Source organism: Dryas octopetala, chromosome 7, assembly GCF_963921425.1.
Source record: "Dryas octopetala chromosome 7, drDryOcto1.1, whole genome shotgun sequence".
Classification (NCBI taxonomy): Eukaryota; Viridiplantae; Streptophyta; class Magnoliopsida; order Rosales; family Rosaceae; genus Dryas; species Dryas octopetala.
This window is the reverse complement of record NC_141372.1, coordinates 6,108,477-6,126,652: the sequence shown is the minus strand read 5'-3', so window position 1 is coordinate 6,126,652 and position 18,176 is coordinate 6,108,477. Positions and strand designations below refer to the sequence as shown.

Sequence of the window (18,176 nt, the reverse complement as noted above, 5' to 3'; positions counted from 1 at the left end):
TTCCTGCTCATGATTTGTATTGAATGTTGCTGATAGTAAAAAGTTAATTTGTTGATAGCTGATGAAGGTTAGGTTCCTGCCAATCTTAGTGAATGGTCAATGGTTGCTTGTTGGTGAAGGTCACATTTTTGTGAATGGTTTAACTTGCTCGGTTGCTGATGAGAAATTGAGAATATTGCTTGGCATGCAGTGCATGCTTGTTGTTGGCAAGTTTTATTTAGTTATGTATATTACTATATTTTTATTTTGATAATAGTTTGTAATTTGAACTTTCAACAAACTGATATTGTAATGAATTAATGTTAAGTATGTTTAAACATTTTAATGGTATGGTTATTTACTTATTTTATTTAACTTATTTTCTTAAGTTGCTTGTGAGTTTGACTGTATAATTGTGTAAATGTTTTAACCCAATTTATGAGTTTAAAACTACCCATAATGTGTTTTAAACCCAGAAATTGGCCTAAAACATAACCACAAACCTATAAAAAGCCTCACATTTTGGGCCCAAACCGAAGCCCAATAATCATATTTTTGGCCCAAATGAAGCCCAATAACAATGGTCGGAATGGATCCAGACCGAACCGTTCCGATCAATATATCGGTATACCGAAAAGTCGGTTGACCGATCCTGGCGGAGGCGGAGGCGGGACGAATTTGGCCATTCCGACCAGTGTCGGTTCGGTGGTCGGTTGGGGTCAATCGGTTCGGTAACCGTACCGAACCCAGCCCTACTCAAAAGAGTCAGAAAAGAGTATTATGACTTTCACATCAACAAACCAATTTATTTATTTTTTATCTTTTATTACATTGGAGGGAATTGAACCTGGACGTGATATAATCCTAACTCATCCTCACCACTTGAGCTAACTCCAATGGCTTAAAAGGATAGGTATGCAACATGAGGACTTCCAGAAATAAGCCCAAACACAATCCCAAGCCGCAACCGTGATAATCCACTGTGTTCTCATATGTTGTCGATGGCCTACATTGTTTGAACCAAAGTCATTTTACAAAGAAAATGAATGAAAGCATAGTTTGTATTGCTGCAGTGAACTACATCCTGAACAATGCTTCTACTTATTTTATCAAATACTAATCATATCTGTAGCATATGAGAGAAAGCTTAAGCAACAGAAGAAGAAAGAAATACCTTTTGGCATTACAGAATGGTCCACCATGATAAAGAAAGGCTAACGATGATAATTCTGTCCTTTGAGAATGGTCCACGACCTGAAGTCATTTGACAAACATGTGTTACTTCTTTATTTTAATGATGGTCCTTCATCCTTAATATTTGCTTTAAGTTAGAAAATGACTTCCTTGAATACATTTACAAGCCATCATTTCAGTAAATAAGAAGTCAACATATGCAGCTCCAGAACAAAGAATTCTTACCTATAGAGTTGTTCTACTAGCACAAGTAATGCAATTTGATGATTTAAAACCATAGAAGACAACTTCACTGAAACATTAGCACGTTCTCGCAATTGTTTTCCATGACCATAAGGTCCACCAACGCAGAATGATAGTCTTGAAGCTCCCTACAGAAAAGAGAAACAATATGCATTAAGAGTGGAAGAATTTCAAGCATATGAAGAATCACTGAAATGAGTCATTCATACTGAAATGTTTCCTGCATCCCCCACCAACTCAGCCATCTGCTCGGACCCTATGTCTTTCCCGCGCTCATCCAACAGCACAACCTACGAGCACAAGATTAAAAAATAACGATGTAGAAACAAGTATAATCCCTTTGGCAGTTTAACCAAATGATGCTCAGACTGTACCCAATCATCGGACCTGATAAGATCCATGACAGCACTGTCTTCATGATCAACCTGAGCCCTCCAATCACTACAATGCACAAGATAACTAATTTTAACTCTAGCACAAAGATATGATCAGATGAAATGAAACCTCAATATGAATATTTTCTCCTTGTGTACATAACTTTGCAGAAAAGAGGCCCATACATATCTAAGATAAGGATATGTACCTATTCATGTTAAGTAAAAAGATTGTGATGATTTTAGATCAAATAAGATGTACAGTACCGTGCATTTTTAGGATTGTTCCGTATGTGAACATCATCAACACTACAGTAGAGCTTAAGCCTTTCAATGTACTCGTCCACTACGAGTTGCACACCTTGTGATCTCTTTTTCCCTACTGATATTATGCGTATAGGAAGTGCTCTCTGCCCAAAATCAAGATCACATTTAATCAAAAAGAAAAAATAGCAATTCAAGGTCCAATAGGTGTCATGATGTGTTATAATTAATAACGTAGCCCACACTGAAACACATATTCAATTGCTTAAAAGATTGACGAAATACAAATCATTTAGCAAACTGATATTTCATTTGCTAAGATGAACTGAACACGCATATAGCCAATTACTCATAAATGGGTTGCGGGGTAATACACAAAACTTTGACTATTTCACGATGAAATAAACCGAACTAAGATAGATGTAGTATCAGTGACTCAGTATGAACAAATTAATATGTAAAAAATATACATCACAAAAAAATTTAAAATAAACTGAGGCGGAGATAGTTTACCACTGATTGGCCTGTGTATTTACAACCTCTACCTGAAAAATTCAAACAAAATCAAGTTCATAAAAGGGCAAACTTGAGATAGGATAATCAATAATCACAAGGGTTTTGAGATAACAGTTACCTGAAGGAAGAGCAGAGCTATTGGTGTGACAACAGGCACTAAGCACAATAGTCATTTATAAGGGAAGAGAGACAAAAGCTCTAAACTTGAACAAACTTTACCCTGGAAAGGAAAAACGGAAAAAGGGGACAATGCATTACAGGGTTAAGAAATAAGAATGTGGTGAAGACTTTAGGTCTGGTTGAATGTAAAAGTTAAAACCACTCTAGTGACATCCCTCACTGAAAATATGAACATTGACCATTTTTTCCATTTTATAAAACACAAAATGCGGGCACATGGTTTTGTGGGATTATTACCCAAAATCACTCTTGCTTATTTGACAGGAAAACCTTCAAAGAAATAAAATTTCCAAAAAAAAAAAAAAAAGATAAAATCATGGGCTAATAAGCCTAATATGCACAAAGTTCAACATGTCATGACCAAAAAAATATCAAATAACTACAATAAGTACTACATTATTTGATTGGCAAAAAGCCAAAAACTATAATAATATGACAGACCAAATTTTTAGCAGCAACTTAAAAATGAGACCAAATATAATAGAAAGGTTCAACAGAGAAATAGAACTAGAATACTGATATTTGCATACCCAGACAATTTGCAACGGTTTTTCACGGCGGTAAAAGAAACCGTCGAGAATTCAACAGCAGCTGGAAGCTTCAAACAAAAGAGACTGCAAAATCAAACAAATGGGTGTAATAAACAGAAAAAAGAGTTTCCAGATTGCTGGTGTAGCCGTTGGAATCGAGTAGAGGAGGTTCTGGGTCGGAAGAGAAGGATAAGAAGCAAAGCCCAATAGGCCCAGAAGGCCCATAACCCATTGATGTAGGCCCATACCGCATTGCGCTCTCCGGTTGGGGAGGGAGAGTTCGACTCGGTTCTAGAACGTTCGGCCATGTATATATATTCGCAGAATTGAAAGGTGCTTTGATCAAATTTTCGATTCTCTCCGGAGCGGCAACAATGTCTGCGTACGATAACGTGGTAATTGGGAAGCTGAAGCTGAAGGGCAAAGCCTTGGACGTGAGAGGAGGTGGGATTAAGAAGAAAAGGAAACACATTAAACATTATGAGCAACAATTGGCTCAAGCCTCAACAGGTTGGTTGCTGACTTGCAGTCCTTCCCTCCTTGTCTATTTCACTCCAATATTTATTTATTAAAAGTAATTTGGTATTTAATTTTTAGATGTAGTTAATCACTTAATCTCTATGGTATATCCGTATATCTGAGATATAATAATATTTTTTTATGCTCTTTTAATTTGATAATTCGTGGGGATTGGGTTTTAGTTGAAAACATGCGAGATTAATAGGAGATGCAAGGTTAATCATACAATTTTGAATGCTAAAATATCCCGCATTAATATTGTACATTTTGTCCCACATTAGAGAATTCTTCAATTTATTGGTCCATTGAAGATTGTGGAGCATTAATCTTGCTTCTAATGTTTTGTATTAGTGAATACAAGATGCAAGGTTATATGGTTTCATCGTGTCTCATATCCTGCATTAATCTTGCATCATTTGTCTCGTTTTAGATCAATTTATGATTTTCTTTTTGCTTATGGAGAATTCAATTTTCTTTTTGGAGGGTGATAGGTAGAGAAGCAGTGTTGCCAAGGGATGATGCTGAGAACGATGGTGGCATAGGACAGGCTGCGGCCTATGATTATATGACACCGGCGGAGAGGCGGTATCTGCAGCAGACAGAGAAGCTTCAACTTCAAAAGCTTGCCAAGATGGCCAACAAATCACATCGCGATCGGGTTCAGGAATTCAATCAGTATCTGGCTAATCTGAGTGAGCATTATGACATTCCCAAAGTAGGCCCTGGCTGACATCCCTCTGATTTCCTCCATTTTTTGTCAATCAGGGGATATGCAACTTTGTTTTAGCTGGAAATTGTTTTCTGATTGTTTTGTTTGGACATCAAAATCTATGTGAGAAGTTAGAATTTTCTGAGAAACCTGCCTAGATGATAGTGTTAACTATGTCATGAGATATCTGTACAGAAGATCATGCTTTGCAGCAACTCTCACTTAATTTTACGCCGCAATTTGGCAATTTGTCATGTTCAAACGTGTTTGTTTCGTATTTAAACGTGCTTGTATGTGCTCATTAAGCCAAATGCATTCCCTGTTATGCAAGTCTGGTATCCCGTTGTAGGTCAATGAATATTTGAAAAGGCTAATAGTTTCAGATGTACAAGAATAACATAACTATCACACATTTGTTTGCACTTTGCAGCATTGAAGCATTACATTTTACATGAAGAAAGATTCTTGTCTCGCAATAAACATTTTATATTCCACGTCTTTGGAAAACAAATAGAGAACCTCTAGAGCCCTTCCCCAACCTGAGTTTTTCATCTATGTATGTGATCTGGAGTTTCACCTCACTTTCACCGCCGTATCTGAACTCCAAGGGTCCAACCTTCAATTCTGGTGGCTCAAATATAACTTGAATCCATTTATCATCCAGAGCCTTCAACTTTCCTGCTCATGTAGATATGTGAACAATCAATCTAAGCAGGAATCAAAAAGGAAAAGGAGAAAAGGGACACACTTATCAAAAGATAAAGTGTAGGAAACAGGACAATTCTTGGGAATTTCTCTAGGGTTTTAATCCCTATTCACAAGTTAGACAATTGCTTAGGTTTTACTAGGTTGTTAATCTTGAGGCATGTTAATATGATGAAATTGTAAATTTGAGTCCATCTAAGTTGTTGAGCCTATGTCTAAGTGATTCACCTCCAGCCTTCAAAGCCAAAATGCCCGCAAAATCAAACTAGTAACTCATTCTAATATGGGAAATGAGGTCAGTTTAGGGTGATATTAACTTTTACTCCATATTACAAAGTTACCATGCAATAAGTGTCCTAATACTTTTAACAGATTACTCTTAGTAAATGTTTTGGCAGCCTTATAAGTCATTACCCAACCACTAACCAAGCAATGCTCAATCACAAGGAGCTTTATTATTAACCTGCCATAGGCTAGAATGTGAGGATGGTGTTTACACTACATAGCAAAGCATATAATCAGGAAAAACTTCTAACATCAGTATTATCTAGCTTACAGAACTTAACAGCCTACCATTTAAAGAGACTTCTCCATCCAAGAAACCGAAAGCAGAGAAGGAGACCTTGTTTTTGACAGTGTCGGGAGCTTCAATAACTTGAATCATCTCCTTTGTTTTAAAAACAAGGCGGCCCATAGTACTTCTGTAGCCACCCCCTGGTGATGTTGGCACTGAACAGTATACCACATCCCACTCTGTAAAAGCACTAGGTTAACTCATTATACAACCAACAACAATAACAGAGAAATGCATATCATGTTTTTATTAGTAATGAGCATATTAGCATGTATGTTACAGAAAGCCAAATGGTTTAGTCCTGTTCATGTTTAAAAGCAAATGTTATATGGCCTACTGCACATTGCAAAATAAGTAATTTGAACTTTGAAGTCAAGACTAACTTGGAAGCATGTGTATCATGGATTCTTGTAAAATGCACTTGAGTGCACATGCTTGTGCATTGGGATGGGTTTTTAGGTGGATGAGCAAAGAGTGGATGATTCAGAAAAAAGGCTGATAAGGGTTTTTAGGTGCAAGGCATCCTGTATAAGAGTTGGGCACAAGGCCAGAAAAGAATAAATTCTTATACAAAAATTGGGTGTCTTGTACTCTGCATCTCTAGAAATGGAGTTACTTGGTCTTAACACAAAGAAGAACTTCCCACCTTAATGGGATTTTACCTCCAAAAATTAGAGGGCATTTCACTGGTTCACTAACAGAATAAGTCTGCAATTTATCAGCCACTTCAGCTACCTCTTGATGTTGTTCCTTTTTCAGCAAAACTCCTCTATCCGAATGTGTCACCTGCTTCAGAATCATAACTCAGATTTCATGAGTCAAATATCGAAAATCGTAGCATAAACCACAAAACCAAACAGAATTTGAGTTAGTGTAACAAATAACAATCAATGAAGCAATAGCAGCAGCAGAAGTATAAAGATACTCCACCAACACCTATGATATGTGAATTTGAGTAAGTGTAACAATCAACCTGAACCTTGTCTACCATTTCAACTTGTATGTAACTGAATTCCTAAGTAATTCATATAGTTTTTAGACCCATTATGGATGAGAATCACATTTTCGCAGCTACCAAACAAGTTAAACAACAAGTTAAGAACCCAATACTGAAAAACCAAAAAAAAGTACCTTGGAAAGAATGAACGCAGAGAGCTCATCAGGACCGGTCTTCACTTCGGGGTTGGAGACCGAAACAGAAGCCGATATTCTCAACGTTTTGTGGTGACGACAGTGAGAGTAAGGTGAAGCGGCCAAAATCAAATTTGTGGGTTTTGAGCAAAAATGAAGGAATCTGGGTTTTGAGGGCTCAGGGCCTCCTCTGAATGTGGAGGGCGACAAGGCTAACGAAGAGGCAATTGCAGCAGCCATAGAAGCGGTGCTGGAGCTTTCGAGCAGAATAGGAAAATCGCCGATATGATTTTTCAGTTATCTGATAATTGGTGAGGTGTGCCACGTAGGCATGCGAATCAAGGTCGGACCCCTTTGGTTTAAGCTATTGGTGCAGGTGATGCCACGTATAAAAACTTTATTTCTTTACCTTATCTAATAGGTCAGACCGACTTTATTATTAAAGAATCCTCATTTGATTTTTTTTTTTTTTTTTTCCGAACATGGAGGGGTGTTTTTTTTTTTAGAGCAAATTATAATTTAGTACCTCAATTTTACATATTGTTTCAATTTAGCACCCAAACTTTGAAAACTTGCAAAAAAGTACCTCAACTTTCATTTTGTGTCAAAATAGTACCTCCGTTAATTTTTCTGTCGAATAAATCGTTATTTGCTGACGTGGCAAGCGTATTTTTGTCTTTTTTCCCAAATTTAAAAAATAATAGTATTTTAAAAAATTTTGAATAAAAAAATTTCTTATTAAAGAATCCTCATTTTTTTTTTTTTTCGAACATGGAGAGGTTGTTATTTTTTTTAGAGTAAATTATAATTTAATATCTCAACTTTACATGTTGTTTCAATTTAGCACCCCAACTTTGAAAACTTGCAAAAAAGTACCTCAACTTTCATTTTGTGTCAAAATAGTACCTCTGTTAGTTTTTCTGTCAAATAAACCGTTATCTGCTGACGTGGCAGGGGTATTTTCACCTTTTTTCTAAATTAAAAAAATAATAATATTTTAAAAAAAATTTTGAATAAAAAAATTTCTTTAAAAAATTTCATAAAACAAAAAAAAAAAAACCTTTCCCCAGCCATGCCCCACGCCCATCCCCCCTCCCTTCCCCACCCCCCACCCATCCCCTCCCTCCCCCTCCCTGCCCCGACCCACCCTCTCCCCCACCCCAGTCTCGTCGCACCCCCTCCCACAGCCTCAACCTCGTCGGACCCCCTCCCCACCAACCCCAGCACCGTCGCACTCCCCACCCCCAACCCCCGTTGCAGCACCAGCCCCGTCGTATCCCCGAGCGCCAGTCGCACCCCAGCCCTAACCCCTCCCCGCCTCGCCCTGCCCCCACCCATCCCCTCCCTCAGCCATCCCAACCCGCCATCCTCCCTCCTTTCCCTGCCCGACCCACCACCAGTCCTAGTCCCTCACCCTTTACCTAACCCCCAACCCCTCCCCTGCCCATCTCTCCCCTTAATTTGTTTTTTAAAATTTTTAAAAGTTTTAATTATTTTAGAAATGTTTTTATTCAAAATTTTTTAAAAATATTATTATTTTGTAATTTAAAAAAATAAAAATACCTCTGCCACGTCAGCAGATAACGGTTTATTTAATCGAAAAACTAACGAAGGTACTATTTTGACACAAAATGAAAGTTAAGGTACTTTTTTATAAGTTTTCAAAATTGAGGTACTAAATTGAAACAATATGTAAAGTTGAGATACTAAATTGTAATTTTTTTTTTTAGTGCGTTAATTTTAAGGACAAACTAAAAACTTGACCAAAATTATCTCAACACACAAATTAGAAGGTCAACCCACCTAAAATAAAAATTGAAACCAATACGAGCTTAATGTATCTAAAATTAAAAACTGAAACTAACATAAATCCAACTTATTTAAATCACCTTTAGCAAGCACCAAATGAAAACTGCGACTACAAACATATTTTCACTACACTTTGATTAAATATAAATTTTATATACCAAATAAACTAAGAAAATTTTAGAGAAGAAAATTCAAAACGAACAAAACTAAAAAAAATGAGCTGAAACTAAACTGCATATGCTAATTTACTCTTCTTCTTTTTTTAACATGGAGAGGTGTTATTTGAATTTGCACATTTTCAATGTAAGAGAGAAAAATACCATTAAATAACGAGTTATTTGAATTTGCATATTTTCAATGTAAGAGATAAAAATACCATTAAATAACGAGAAAAGTTTGGACGGAACGTGATATCATAACATCTCAATATGATCAGTTATTTATAAAAAATTACGTGCTAATAATTTATATTTTGAATGCATATTGACCCTTTTGTTTTCTTCATCAATTTTGCTATTTTGTCAACCCATTTTTCCTTTGTACATAGTTTATCATCCTTTGATGTATAAATCTGAACTTATTCAAGATAAGAGCATATTGAATATGATAAATTTAGTAGGATAAGTTCAGTTATTGCCTAGTCATAACTCGTTATGTTTGTACACATAAATTGTGAACCACACACTCAAAATTATGGCTCATTTATGTGTGAATTACACCTTAAACACTCATTTATGCAGTTGATATATAATAAATAAAAAACCACTTGATATATTATAAACACTTTAACATATAATTATTCTTCTCAAAGAAAAATATCGTATCAATTTGGTTTCAATAGATTTCCAAAGAGAATCTCGTTAATCTATTTAATTGTGTTGATTTTTGCATTTAGACATCAAACATAAATCATGAAAAACGATCAAATTATTTCTGATTAATTCAAATACCCTTTCATGCATAAATGATTCTTTTCCTCCATTAACAATAACCCTTTTTTTCCATCACATTTAGTAGATATTTTTCGCTGAATTTGTGTGTCAATTGTAATGAAAACCATCGTATTAGTATATGAGGATTAACATAGATAGTACCTTATACTTTGTAGATTTAGATTAAGCTCTTTTTCATTTTTGGTAAGATAGATATCTTTTTTAGGGATTTTGATCCTCTCTCTTAGTTATTTTGGTGAGAATATTAAAATTTGGTACCAATACATATATGATATATCCATATATGTTAAACTTTAAAGTCACGTCTAATGAACCGAAGGGATGTAGCTTTACAACCAGGCATAGGCCAAAATGAGTATTCGTGAGAGGAAAGGAAATAAGAAATTGACAATCTCCTCATTTTAGGAAAAAACACAGGTATCATATCTTAAATTTTAGGATATGCTTGATATTATTTACCAAAAAAAGAAAAAGGATACTTGATATTTAGGCAAAATCACATTTGCTGCATGTGGTTTGAATTATTCTCCATTTTACTTCATATAACTTAAAAAGTTTCAATTAAATTATGTGATTTATTTTTGTTAGCAATTAAACCCAAATTCGTAAAATTGTCTTTTTGAACAATTTAGTGACATAGCAGTTCTAAACTTTAGGTAAAATGATCAAAATATTCATACTCATATCAGTGTAAAATCATTATGTTGTTACTATTGTTGAGAGAAGTATTTATATAGAGAAAATAAATTCTTGCATAATAGAATATAAGGTACTAGAACACATAATATCAATGTATGTATTAGGGAGAGCAGTTTTGCTCACCTCCTTTAACTCAGGTGTATGCTCACCTCCTATCTAAAATACTGCCACGTGTTTGAAAAACTAACCATGAGTTAACTATTGTATTTAATTATTTATGATGTTATAATGATGAGAGAGAAAAATAATTTGACAACTCCTTTCTTATTTTATCCTTATTTAATTATTTCTAATAATTTTCTCTTTTCTCTTTTCACCCGTTAATTTCTCTTTTCTCTTTTATTTAATTATTTCTAATAATTTTTACTTCTTTTGTTTTTTTGCTCTTCTCCAGTACGTCTCTAGTATTCAAAAAATCACATCCATTTTTTTGGGTCTTCTCATGTATACACATTTATCTATTTTTTTAATTAATTAAAAAATAAAAATATTTTAACAACACATTTGCAATTCGAACAAAAAACTCATTTGCAAAGTTTTATCTAAAATGTTGGCCAAACAAAAATCTAAAACAACTCATTTACATATATAGAAAATCCAATAAAAAAGTTACATGAGTTCAAAAAAAAAAAATTATGTCATTGCAACTATTCTTCTCTCTTCAAATGCTGCAACACCTTGGATTGACCTAAGAATTTGTTTGATCTGAAAAGGTCATGTATGAGACAAGAAAGAAGAATTCTTAGGCAAAAAAAAAATGTGTTGTTAGAATATTTTGGACGGAATTAATTAAAAAAGTAGATAAAAGGTGTATACATGAGAAGACCCAAAAAAATTGGATGTGGTTTTTTGGGTACTGGAGGCATACTAGAAAAGAGCAAATAAAAAAAAAGCAAAAATTATTAAATGCATGTGGTTTTTTAGATACTAGAGGCGTACTGGAGCAAAAAAACAAAAGAAGCAAAAATTATTAGAAATAATTAAATAAAAGAGAAAATAAAAATTAATAGGTAATAAAAAAGTGGAAAAAAGTTGAGTAATAAAAGATAAGGATAAAAGTAGAAAAGAGTTGTCAAATTATTTTTCTCTCTCATCATTATAATATCATAAATAATTAAATACAATAGATTAACTCATGGTTAATTTTTTAAACACATGGCAGCATTTTAGATGGGAGGTGAGCATACACCTGAGTTAAAGGAGATGAGCAAAACTGCTCTCATGTATTAGGCTAAATGAGAACGAGTTCTCACCCAAAAGTTGTCAACATGTTTGATTAGGTTATTAAAGCATAAAAAAAAAAAAGGACGAATTTACGAATTTGATTTGATTGTAAGCTAAAATAAATCATAGGATAAGAATGTGATTGAATATGGACTGAAGTTAAATTTAATCCAAATTAGAGAGACCAAAAGATAATTTCAACCCCCAATATAATAATTATAGATTATGGATTAGACAGCAAATAGCCATGTTTTTCTTTCTTACTTAACCCTTAATCTCGGCCAAAATTAATAACATTACTACGTGGGAAAGTTGCCATAATTCACTGGTTGAAAGTGTTCATCGCCAGAGATTTACCCGTAGTCATTACCATATTCAATGCCTTACACCATTTTGCATCCCCTCATACTTCTCCACATACCCGCCGAACGCGCATTCCCTCTGCTCTCCGTCTCGGAGATCACCTGCGTTTGAACTTTCATCACAAACCCAGGTTTCCATTTTCAGATTCGTGCGCTTTTGTTTATTGTTAATATGTTTGATCTTTAATGGAGGTTTGAATCTTTGCGTTATGATTTTGGTTTCTGTGTTTTGGCTTTCTATTTTAACTTGGTGGCATTGATTGAATATGGGATTGTGGTCATATTGATGCATCAAACACAAGCACGCACCCACATATTGATGAATCGGTATAATAATGTATTGCATTGAATTTCATGTTTATATGACAATTTTTCAAGAGGGTATTTGTAAAAATGCGCAATTATATCCTTTTTGTTGTGTGATCTGAAAATGTGTTTGAAATCTTTTACTTGTGTTGCAAGTTTCAGCTTGTTGTTTGAATTGGGTACAAATACAATTTGGTAATAAGCAAAGGATGCGAAAGGTGTTCTGAATGTTGCCTTCGTCCCAAATGAAAAAGGCCAGTGCATGGCGGCCGCCGTTGAAAGATATTATGATTAAGTCACGGACTCGTTCACAATTGAAAAGACCCACATGGATTATTGCATTGGTTTGTTTGGTGAGCGTTTTTGTCATTGCTGCCTATTTCTACCCACCAAGAAGCTCCGCCACTTGCTATCTCTTCTCTTCTAGTGGTTGTACTGTGTTCGGACGCACCCCGCCTGGTCCTGCAAGGGAATTAACTGATGATGAGACTGCATCTGAAGTTGTAGTTAAGGAAATTCTCAACACACCTCTTCTTCAATCCAAGAACCCAAAAATTGCTTTCATGTTTTTGACTCCCGGTACATTACCATTTGAGGAGTTATGGGAAAATTTCTTTCAAGTAAGGCTTTGGATTTTATGTTTTTCCCCTTTATTTATTTTGCTTTTTGGGGTCATTTTTGTTATAGTTTATGTTCATACTTCTTTTCCTGGTTCTTTTTTTCATGTACTTACCAAAGAATCATATGGATGTATTTGTTGAACTTCATTGAGAGATTTGATAGTCAAGTGCTACAATTAAGGCATTTCTTAGAGCAGCTATTCACTGATCAGTAGTAGCACAGGTTTAGTAGCTAAAATGCTAAGTAATTTCGTGGAGTTGATGCTCACCTCTACAATGTAATGGTACCTCATGTGATATCGTTTGTGCTTGTTTTCCCAAAGTTAAAAAAAATATGAAATTGGGGCCAGACTTTTGACCACCTGAGGAAATGTTAGGTTCATTTGCCTTCTTTGTATGTTAACTCAAGAGGCATCAAGAATGTATTATATCTCAAGAGATCAAATAGACATGTGCTAGGAGCTTTTATCACCTTTTCAACAAAGCAACACTGCTTCATTTTAATCTATACAAAGCTCTTGAATCTCCATTTCTTTATGCTTGATGTTGAGTACATATGTCAATTTCAGTTGTGGCATAGATAACGGCTAGGGTATAGTTAAGAATTGTTACATATATATCATTTATACATACACACACATATCATATATATGTGTATCTTTATCCGGCTTTGCTCAGTGTCCTATTAAACAAGATAATGAAAGTAGAATTCTATACTATATAGTGAGAACTGGAAGTAAGAACTAGCTTTTGTTAAAGAAAGGTTGATCCTTTTATAAAGTATATAAAGGATGCATAGTACAACAGAGAACCTACTTGTTTTGATATTTTATTCTTAAATGAAACAAAAATAATTTCTTTTGTTAGCTATGTCAAAGTCCAACAAGAATATTATGATTTACAGGGCCATGAAGACAAATTCACTGTTTATGTACATGCATCTAAGCAAAAACCAGTGCATGTGAGCCGCTATTTTGCTGACAGAGACATACATAGTGAACAGGTATATGGAGCCTCTCGTTGCATATTTACAGTTCAGAATTTTTTTTCCCCCAACTGCTACATGGTTTTCTTTAAAGATGCCATTAATAATAAATTTTCAGGTGGTCTGGGGAAAATTTTCGATGGTTGAGGCAGAGAAGAGACTTTTGGCGAATGCACTTTTAGATCCTGATAACCAACATTTTGTCTTGCTGTCTGATAGGTTATTGCATTGCCAACTTTTACAGTTGTGACTTTTCCATGAGGTTCTTATGACGGAATTTTGATCATTCTTTTCATTGATTTTATTTTACATTTTTGTTTCAGTTGCATACCACTGCATAACTTCGATTATGTATATAACTATCTCATGTTCACAAACGTCAGCTTTATTGATTGGTAAGCAAACCAGATTTTGGAAAGAAAAACCCAATGAGAGTCTAAATCTTTCCCTCTAGTTGTGTTAAAGCTCTTATTCTGGTGTACTTGATAAATGGTAATTACTTTTTCCATCTAATTTGTCCTCTCTGTCTCTATCTCTCTCTAGTTTTGTGGATCCTGGTCCACATGGAACTGGCCGGTATTCAGAGCATATGTTGCCTGAAGTTGAAAAGCGGGATTTTCAGAAGGGTTCTCAGGTATATCCCTCACCTCAACATGCACTTTACATAGAACCTTTGATATTATTATTTAGTTCTGGCACTGCTGCATCTGGAAACATGGTTTCTTAGTGGCTTATCAGAATTCATATAATCTGCACCTCATTTTATCAGTTGAGTCACAGCATGGCCAATCCAGACAGTCTATCACCATCAGCCCTTTTGACTGGCTTGTACAGTACTCCCTCTCATGTACACCTCAATAAGAAGCTTATGATGAAGAACTTTCGTTAATTGATCCATATACTGGTCTAATGCAAGCCCTGCTTATATAAGCACCAGTAGTGCCAACTTCTAAAGTGCCGTCTACTATAGGAATTTTTTAGACATCAAAGGTTCTAAGGAGGGCAGAACAAAGTTGGTGAGTAAAAAGTAGTTGCATCTATGTTAAATAGGTAAACTTGTTGACTCAACTGCTGTAAGCCATAACTCTTGAATGATGAAAGGTGCCAATAATGCAAACTGGATTTGGGAATCTACATGACCTGTGAGTCTGTGACTTAGGTTAAACATAAAGGATTTGACTGGTGCAAAATTTCAGACCGGCTTCAATTTAGATCTGGTTGCATATGTGATGTAGAATTTTGTTCTCAATCCAACGTGTCAATGCTTAATGAGTGGGGCAAGATGGATTTGGAATCAAAGTGACAAGTGACCTCTGTTAGGCATAAGGGATTTGACCAGTGCAAAATTTCAGACTGGCTTCATTTTAGATCTGTCTGCATTTGTGACCTATAATTCTCAGTCAGAAAGATTCCATGCAATGTGTTATGCTTAATGAATGGGGTAGATATCCTTTTTCTGTCTTGAGTACTTGTTTTGCAAATATGTCTTTTCCAATGAATTAGACTTACTGTTGTAGAATAAGTTCTTATGACTATATTTCTAATTCATAGAATCTTTTCATCCGTTCTTTCTATGTCACCTGAGCTTTTTCACCCTGTCCTTTTACCACGTGTATGAGTGGTTGCAATGTTTGGGTTGCTTTGTTGTTCTTGTTCACCTTCTATGATCCATATTGACAGAATATTTGATTAACTAGAGATTTGGTATAAAACATACTCATTGATCAGAATATGTCGATATTTCTCATCATATTGTTGGTTTTAACTGGACATTTGCACTGCAGTGGTTCACTATGAAGCGGCAACATGCAATTGTCATGATGGCGGACAGCCTATACTACACAAAGTTCAAGCTTTACTGCAGGGTAATCTGTTATTTTTTATGATGTGCTTTTGTCAACAATATGTAGACATTATCTACAGCAAATTCTTTTAACACCAAATCTTGTTTTCTTGTTTTTTCGTTTTTAATCCAACTCTTCAAACTAATAACATCTATTTTTAGTCCTGGTTTGCGTGCTTTGGATTAGACATCTCTATTTAGTAAATCATCATGTTGTGTAGATGCACGAGAAAACTTACTTTCATTAACTTTTTGATGATGATGTTTTTGACTTTCTCAGCCAAACATGGATGGGCGCAACTGCTACTCGGATGAGCATTACCTGCCAACCTTCTTTAAGGTCAGCTCATCAAAATTTCTTCTTTTGGTTGCAGTTAGAACTGCATTTCACTCCCTTATAAATTTCTATCCTGCCACCGATTTTCTTATTCTTTTACCATTAATGCTTTTCAGATGAAAGATCCTGGTGGACTTGCGAATTGGTCAGTAACTTTTGTTGATTGGTCTGAAAGGAAGTGGCATCCAAGAGCATTTAGAACTCAGGATGTTACTTATAACCTCCTTAGGAATATCACGGTATCGTTTAAAATTCCTATTAAATAACCCTCACTTCATTTTCTTCATGCGACATGCCATTCACTTACTGACATTTCACACCCATTTCAGTCCATTGCCGAGAGCATACATCTTACAAGTGATGACAAGGTACAAATAACCCTTCTAAAATTGGCTCAAACAAGTTGGCTTGCTTGTGGTAACAGTAATGCTACAGTCACCAAATTTGTTCATTAATTTAAGTTTCCCAGATGATGTGACAGTGCATCATTTGGTGAATAAATTTGGCGACTTTAGTATTATTGTCATGAGAGTCTTTCTGTTATTTGGGAAGACAAACTTGAAAATCTCATTGGTTTGTAATTACTGCTGCAGAGTACAATACTGTCCACTCCTTGCATGTGGAATGGGATGAAGCGACCCTGCTTTCTATTTGCCAGAAAATTCTACCCCGAAACTCTAGGGAAACTGATGCAGCTTTTCTCCAATTACACAAAAGTTTAATTTTCTTTCTGTCATTCAATTTTTTCCTCATCACCTCCTCAGATCTGGTTTATATCGCTCTTGATTATACATTGCCACATTCCAGACCTCTTGGATCCTTCAATTTTCCAATGTCAGCGAAGCTGTCCTGGATATGGCTTGGATTGGTGGTTGAGAGGCTGCTACTGCTGCTTCTTGTAGATTGGTCTGCCTTTTTGTTTGGTTATTTATGTACGTAAATTACTGAACACTGAATGAAAAAATGCATTCAATTTCAGGTTCTTCACTCTCTGTTAAAGATGAAGATCCAAACTGCAAGAGTGCTAAGCACACTTGAATTATTACAACTGTTCACTGCTCAGCAGCCATGCAATATCTCCAGCTTATGGATATTGATTGCATTCTTTTTTTCCCCATTTTGAGCCAAGCAAAAGAACTCACCAAAAATATGGTTGGTAACGAATACTTATGGTTTTATATAGAAGTGTAAGTAGCCAAAGACACCAAATAAATCCGCTTATTATGATATTCTAATTTTACATTCATAATTGTTTAATTAATATCTTGTTGTTTGTAAAATTCAAATTAATATTATGTTGTTATTGTGATACTAGTCTTAATTATTTTCTTATTTCCAAAATAAATAACGTCGAGGAAAAAAGGAACCAAGACGATCATTTCTGTTTTTCTTTTTTGTCAGAAAGCAACATTTCATTAAAGAAGTCTAAAAAGCAAAACATTACAATCATAAAGGCCCAAATGGCACAAATCCAACAAAAATACAGAACATAAAAAATACAAAGATAAGAAATATCAAAACACAAAGTCCCCATAGAACATTTGTTGAACCCTTGCCAACATTATGTCTTTTACATAATGATTTAGATTCTATAATCCTAAACTCTTAGTTATGTATTACACATATTCAAAAAGTGTGCATTTTATTTTACTTGTATACTCATAAATTTATAATACACGATATAAAAAATGGATATCCTTGCAAAAGCAGTAAAATATAATCCTTAGAGATATATTACCAAATTACCAATGTATAAAAAATTGTTATCAATGAGTGTTGCTATACTCAACATACTTATTTACTAAATAGTATGACATTATTTTATTTATTTAAACCTACATAAATGTTATGTTAAGGAATAAATTTTGAGACCAATTGTAAGCAGATAATCATTCACTTCTTGAATTTGATCTAACCACTGAGCTTACGTTTACAAAGAGTCAAAAGAATGAGTCATTCTCATTATACTATAACCTTTAATTATATGTAGGAATCAAAAAGTAAGTGGGACAAACTCTAAAATCAATAATCACATTCATTTTCTTTCAGCAATCACACTCCTTATGGTATTACTTGGTATTGATTCTTATTCCATATAGAATTATAATTTCATACTAAAA

The 18,176-nt window shown here is 34.7% G+C and overlaps 4 protein-coding genes across 5 annotated transcripts; 2 read left to right on the top strand and 2 right to left on the bottom strand.

The window, feature by feature from the left end:
• Positions 1-738: 738 nt before the first annotated feature.
• LOC147279004 (methyltransferase) lies at positions 739-3,406 on the bottom strand. The gene is made up of 9 exons (XM_086251268.1): positions 3,281-3,406; positions 2,689-2,790; positions 2,568-2,599; positions 2,058-2,200; positions 1,791-1,857; positions 1,626-1,706; positions 1,399-1,544; positions 1,154-1,233; positions 739-985 (listed from the first exon to the last, which is right to left on the bottom strand). Exons 2-8 carry the CDS (start codon positions 2,741-2,743, stop codon positions 1,194-1,196), a joined length of 564 nt encoding a protein of 187 aa, XP_086107394.1. The 5' UTR covers positions 2,744-2,790; positions 3,281-3,406; the 3' UTR covers positions 739-985; positions 1,154-1,193.
• Positions 3,407-3,591: 185 nt separating this feature from the next.
• LOC147279003 (uncharacterized) lies at positions 3,592-4,580 on the top strand. Its single transcript, XM_086251269.1, has 2 exons — positions 3,592-3,790; positions 4,291-4,580. Exons 1-2 carry the CDS (start codon positions 3,655-3,657, stop codon positions 4,527-4,529), a joined length of 375 nt encoding a protein of 124 aa, XP_086107395.1. The 5' UTR covers positions 3,592-3,654; the 3' UTR covers positions 4,530-4,580.
• Positions 4,581-4,894: 314 nt separating this feature from the next.
• On the bottom strand, positions 4,895-7,272 carry LOC147279002 (Plastid-lipid associated protein PAP / fibrillin family protein). Its single transcript, XM_086251159.1, has 4 exons — positions 6,919-7,272; positions 6,450-6,573; positions 5,787-5,966; positions 4,895-5,186 (listed from the first exon to the last, which is right to left on the bottom strand). Exons 1-4 carry the CDS (start codon positions 7,156-7,158, stop codon positions 4,993-4,995), a joined length of 738 nt encoding a protein of 245 aa, XP_086107285.1. The 5' UTR covers positions 7,159-7,272; the 3' UTR covers positions 4,895-4,992.
• A 5,226-nt stretch (positions 7,273-12,498) lies between these two features.
• Positions 12,499-16,778, top strand: LOC147279001 (Core-2/I-branching beta-1,6-N-acetylglucosaminyltransferase family protein). 2 transcript variants are annotated; one of them, XM_086251582.1, is made up of 10 exons: positions 12,499-12,891; positions 13,796-13,894; positions 13,971-14,095; positions 14,200-14,271; positions 14,420-14,510; positions 15,661-15,741; positions 16,000-16,059; positions 16,173-16,295; positions 16,386-16,424; positions 16,650-16,778. In XM_086251582.1, the coding sequence occupies exons 1-10, from the start codon at positions 12,499-12,501 to the stop codon at positions 16,776-16,778; spliced, it is 1,212 nt and encodes a 403-aa protein (XP_086107708.1). The 2 variants fall into 2 exon arrangements, with proteins under 2 accessions (XP_086107708.1, XP_086107709.1); XM_086251583.1 differs by having other exon boundaries at positions 12,559-12,891; positions 13,995-14,095.
• Positions 16,779-18,176: the final 1,398 nt, after the last annotated feature.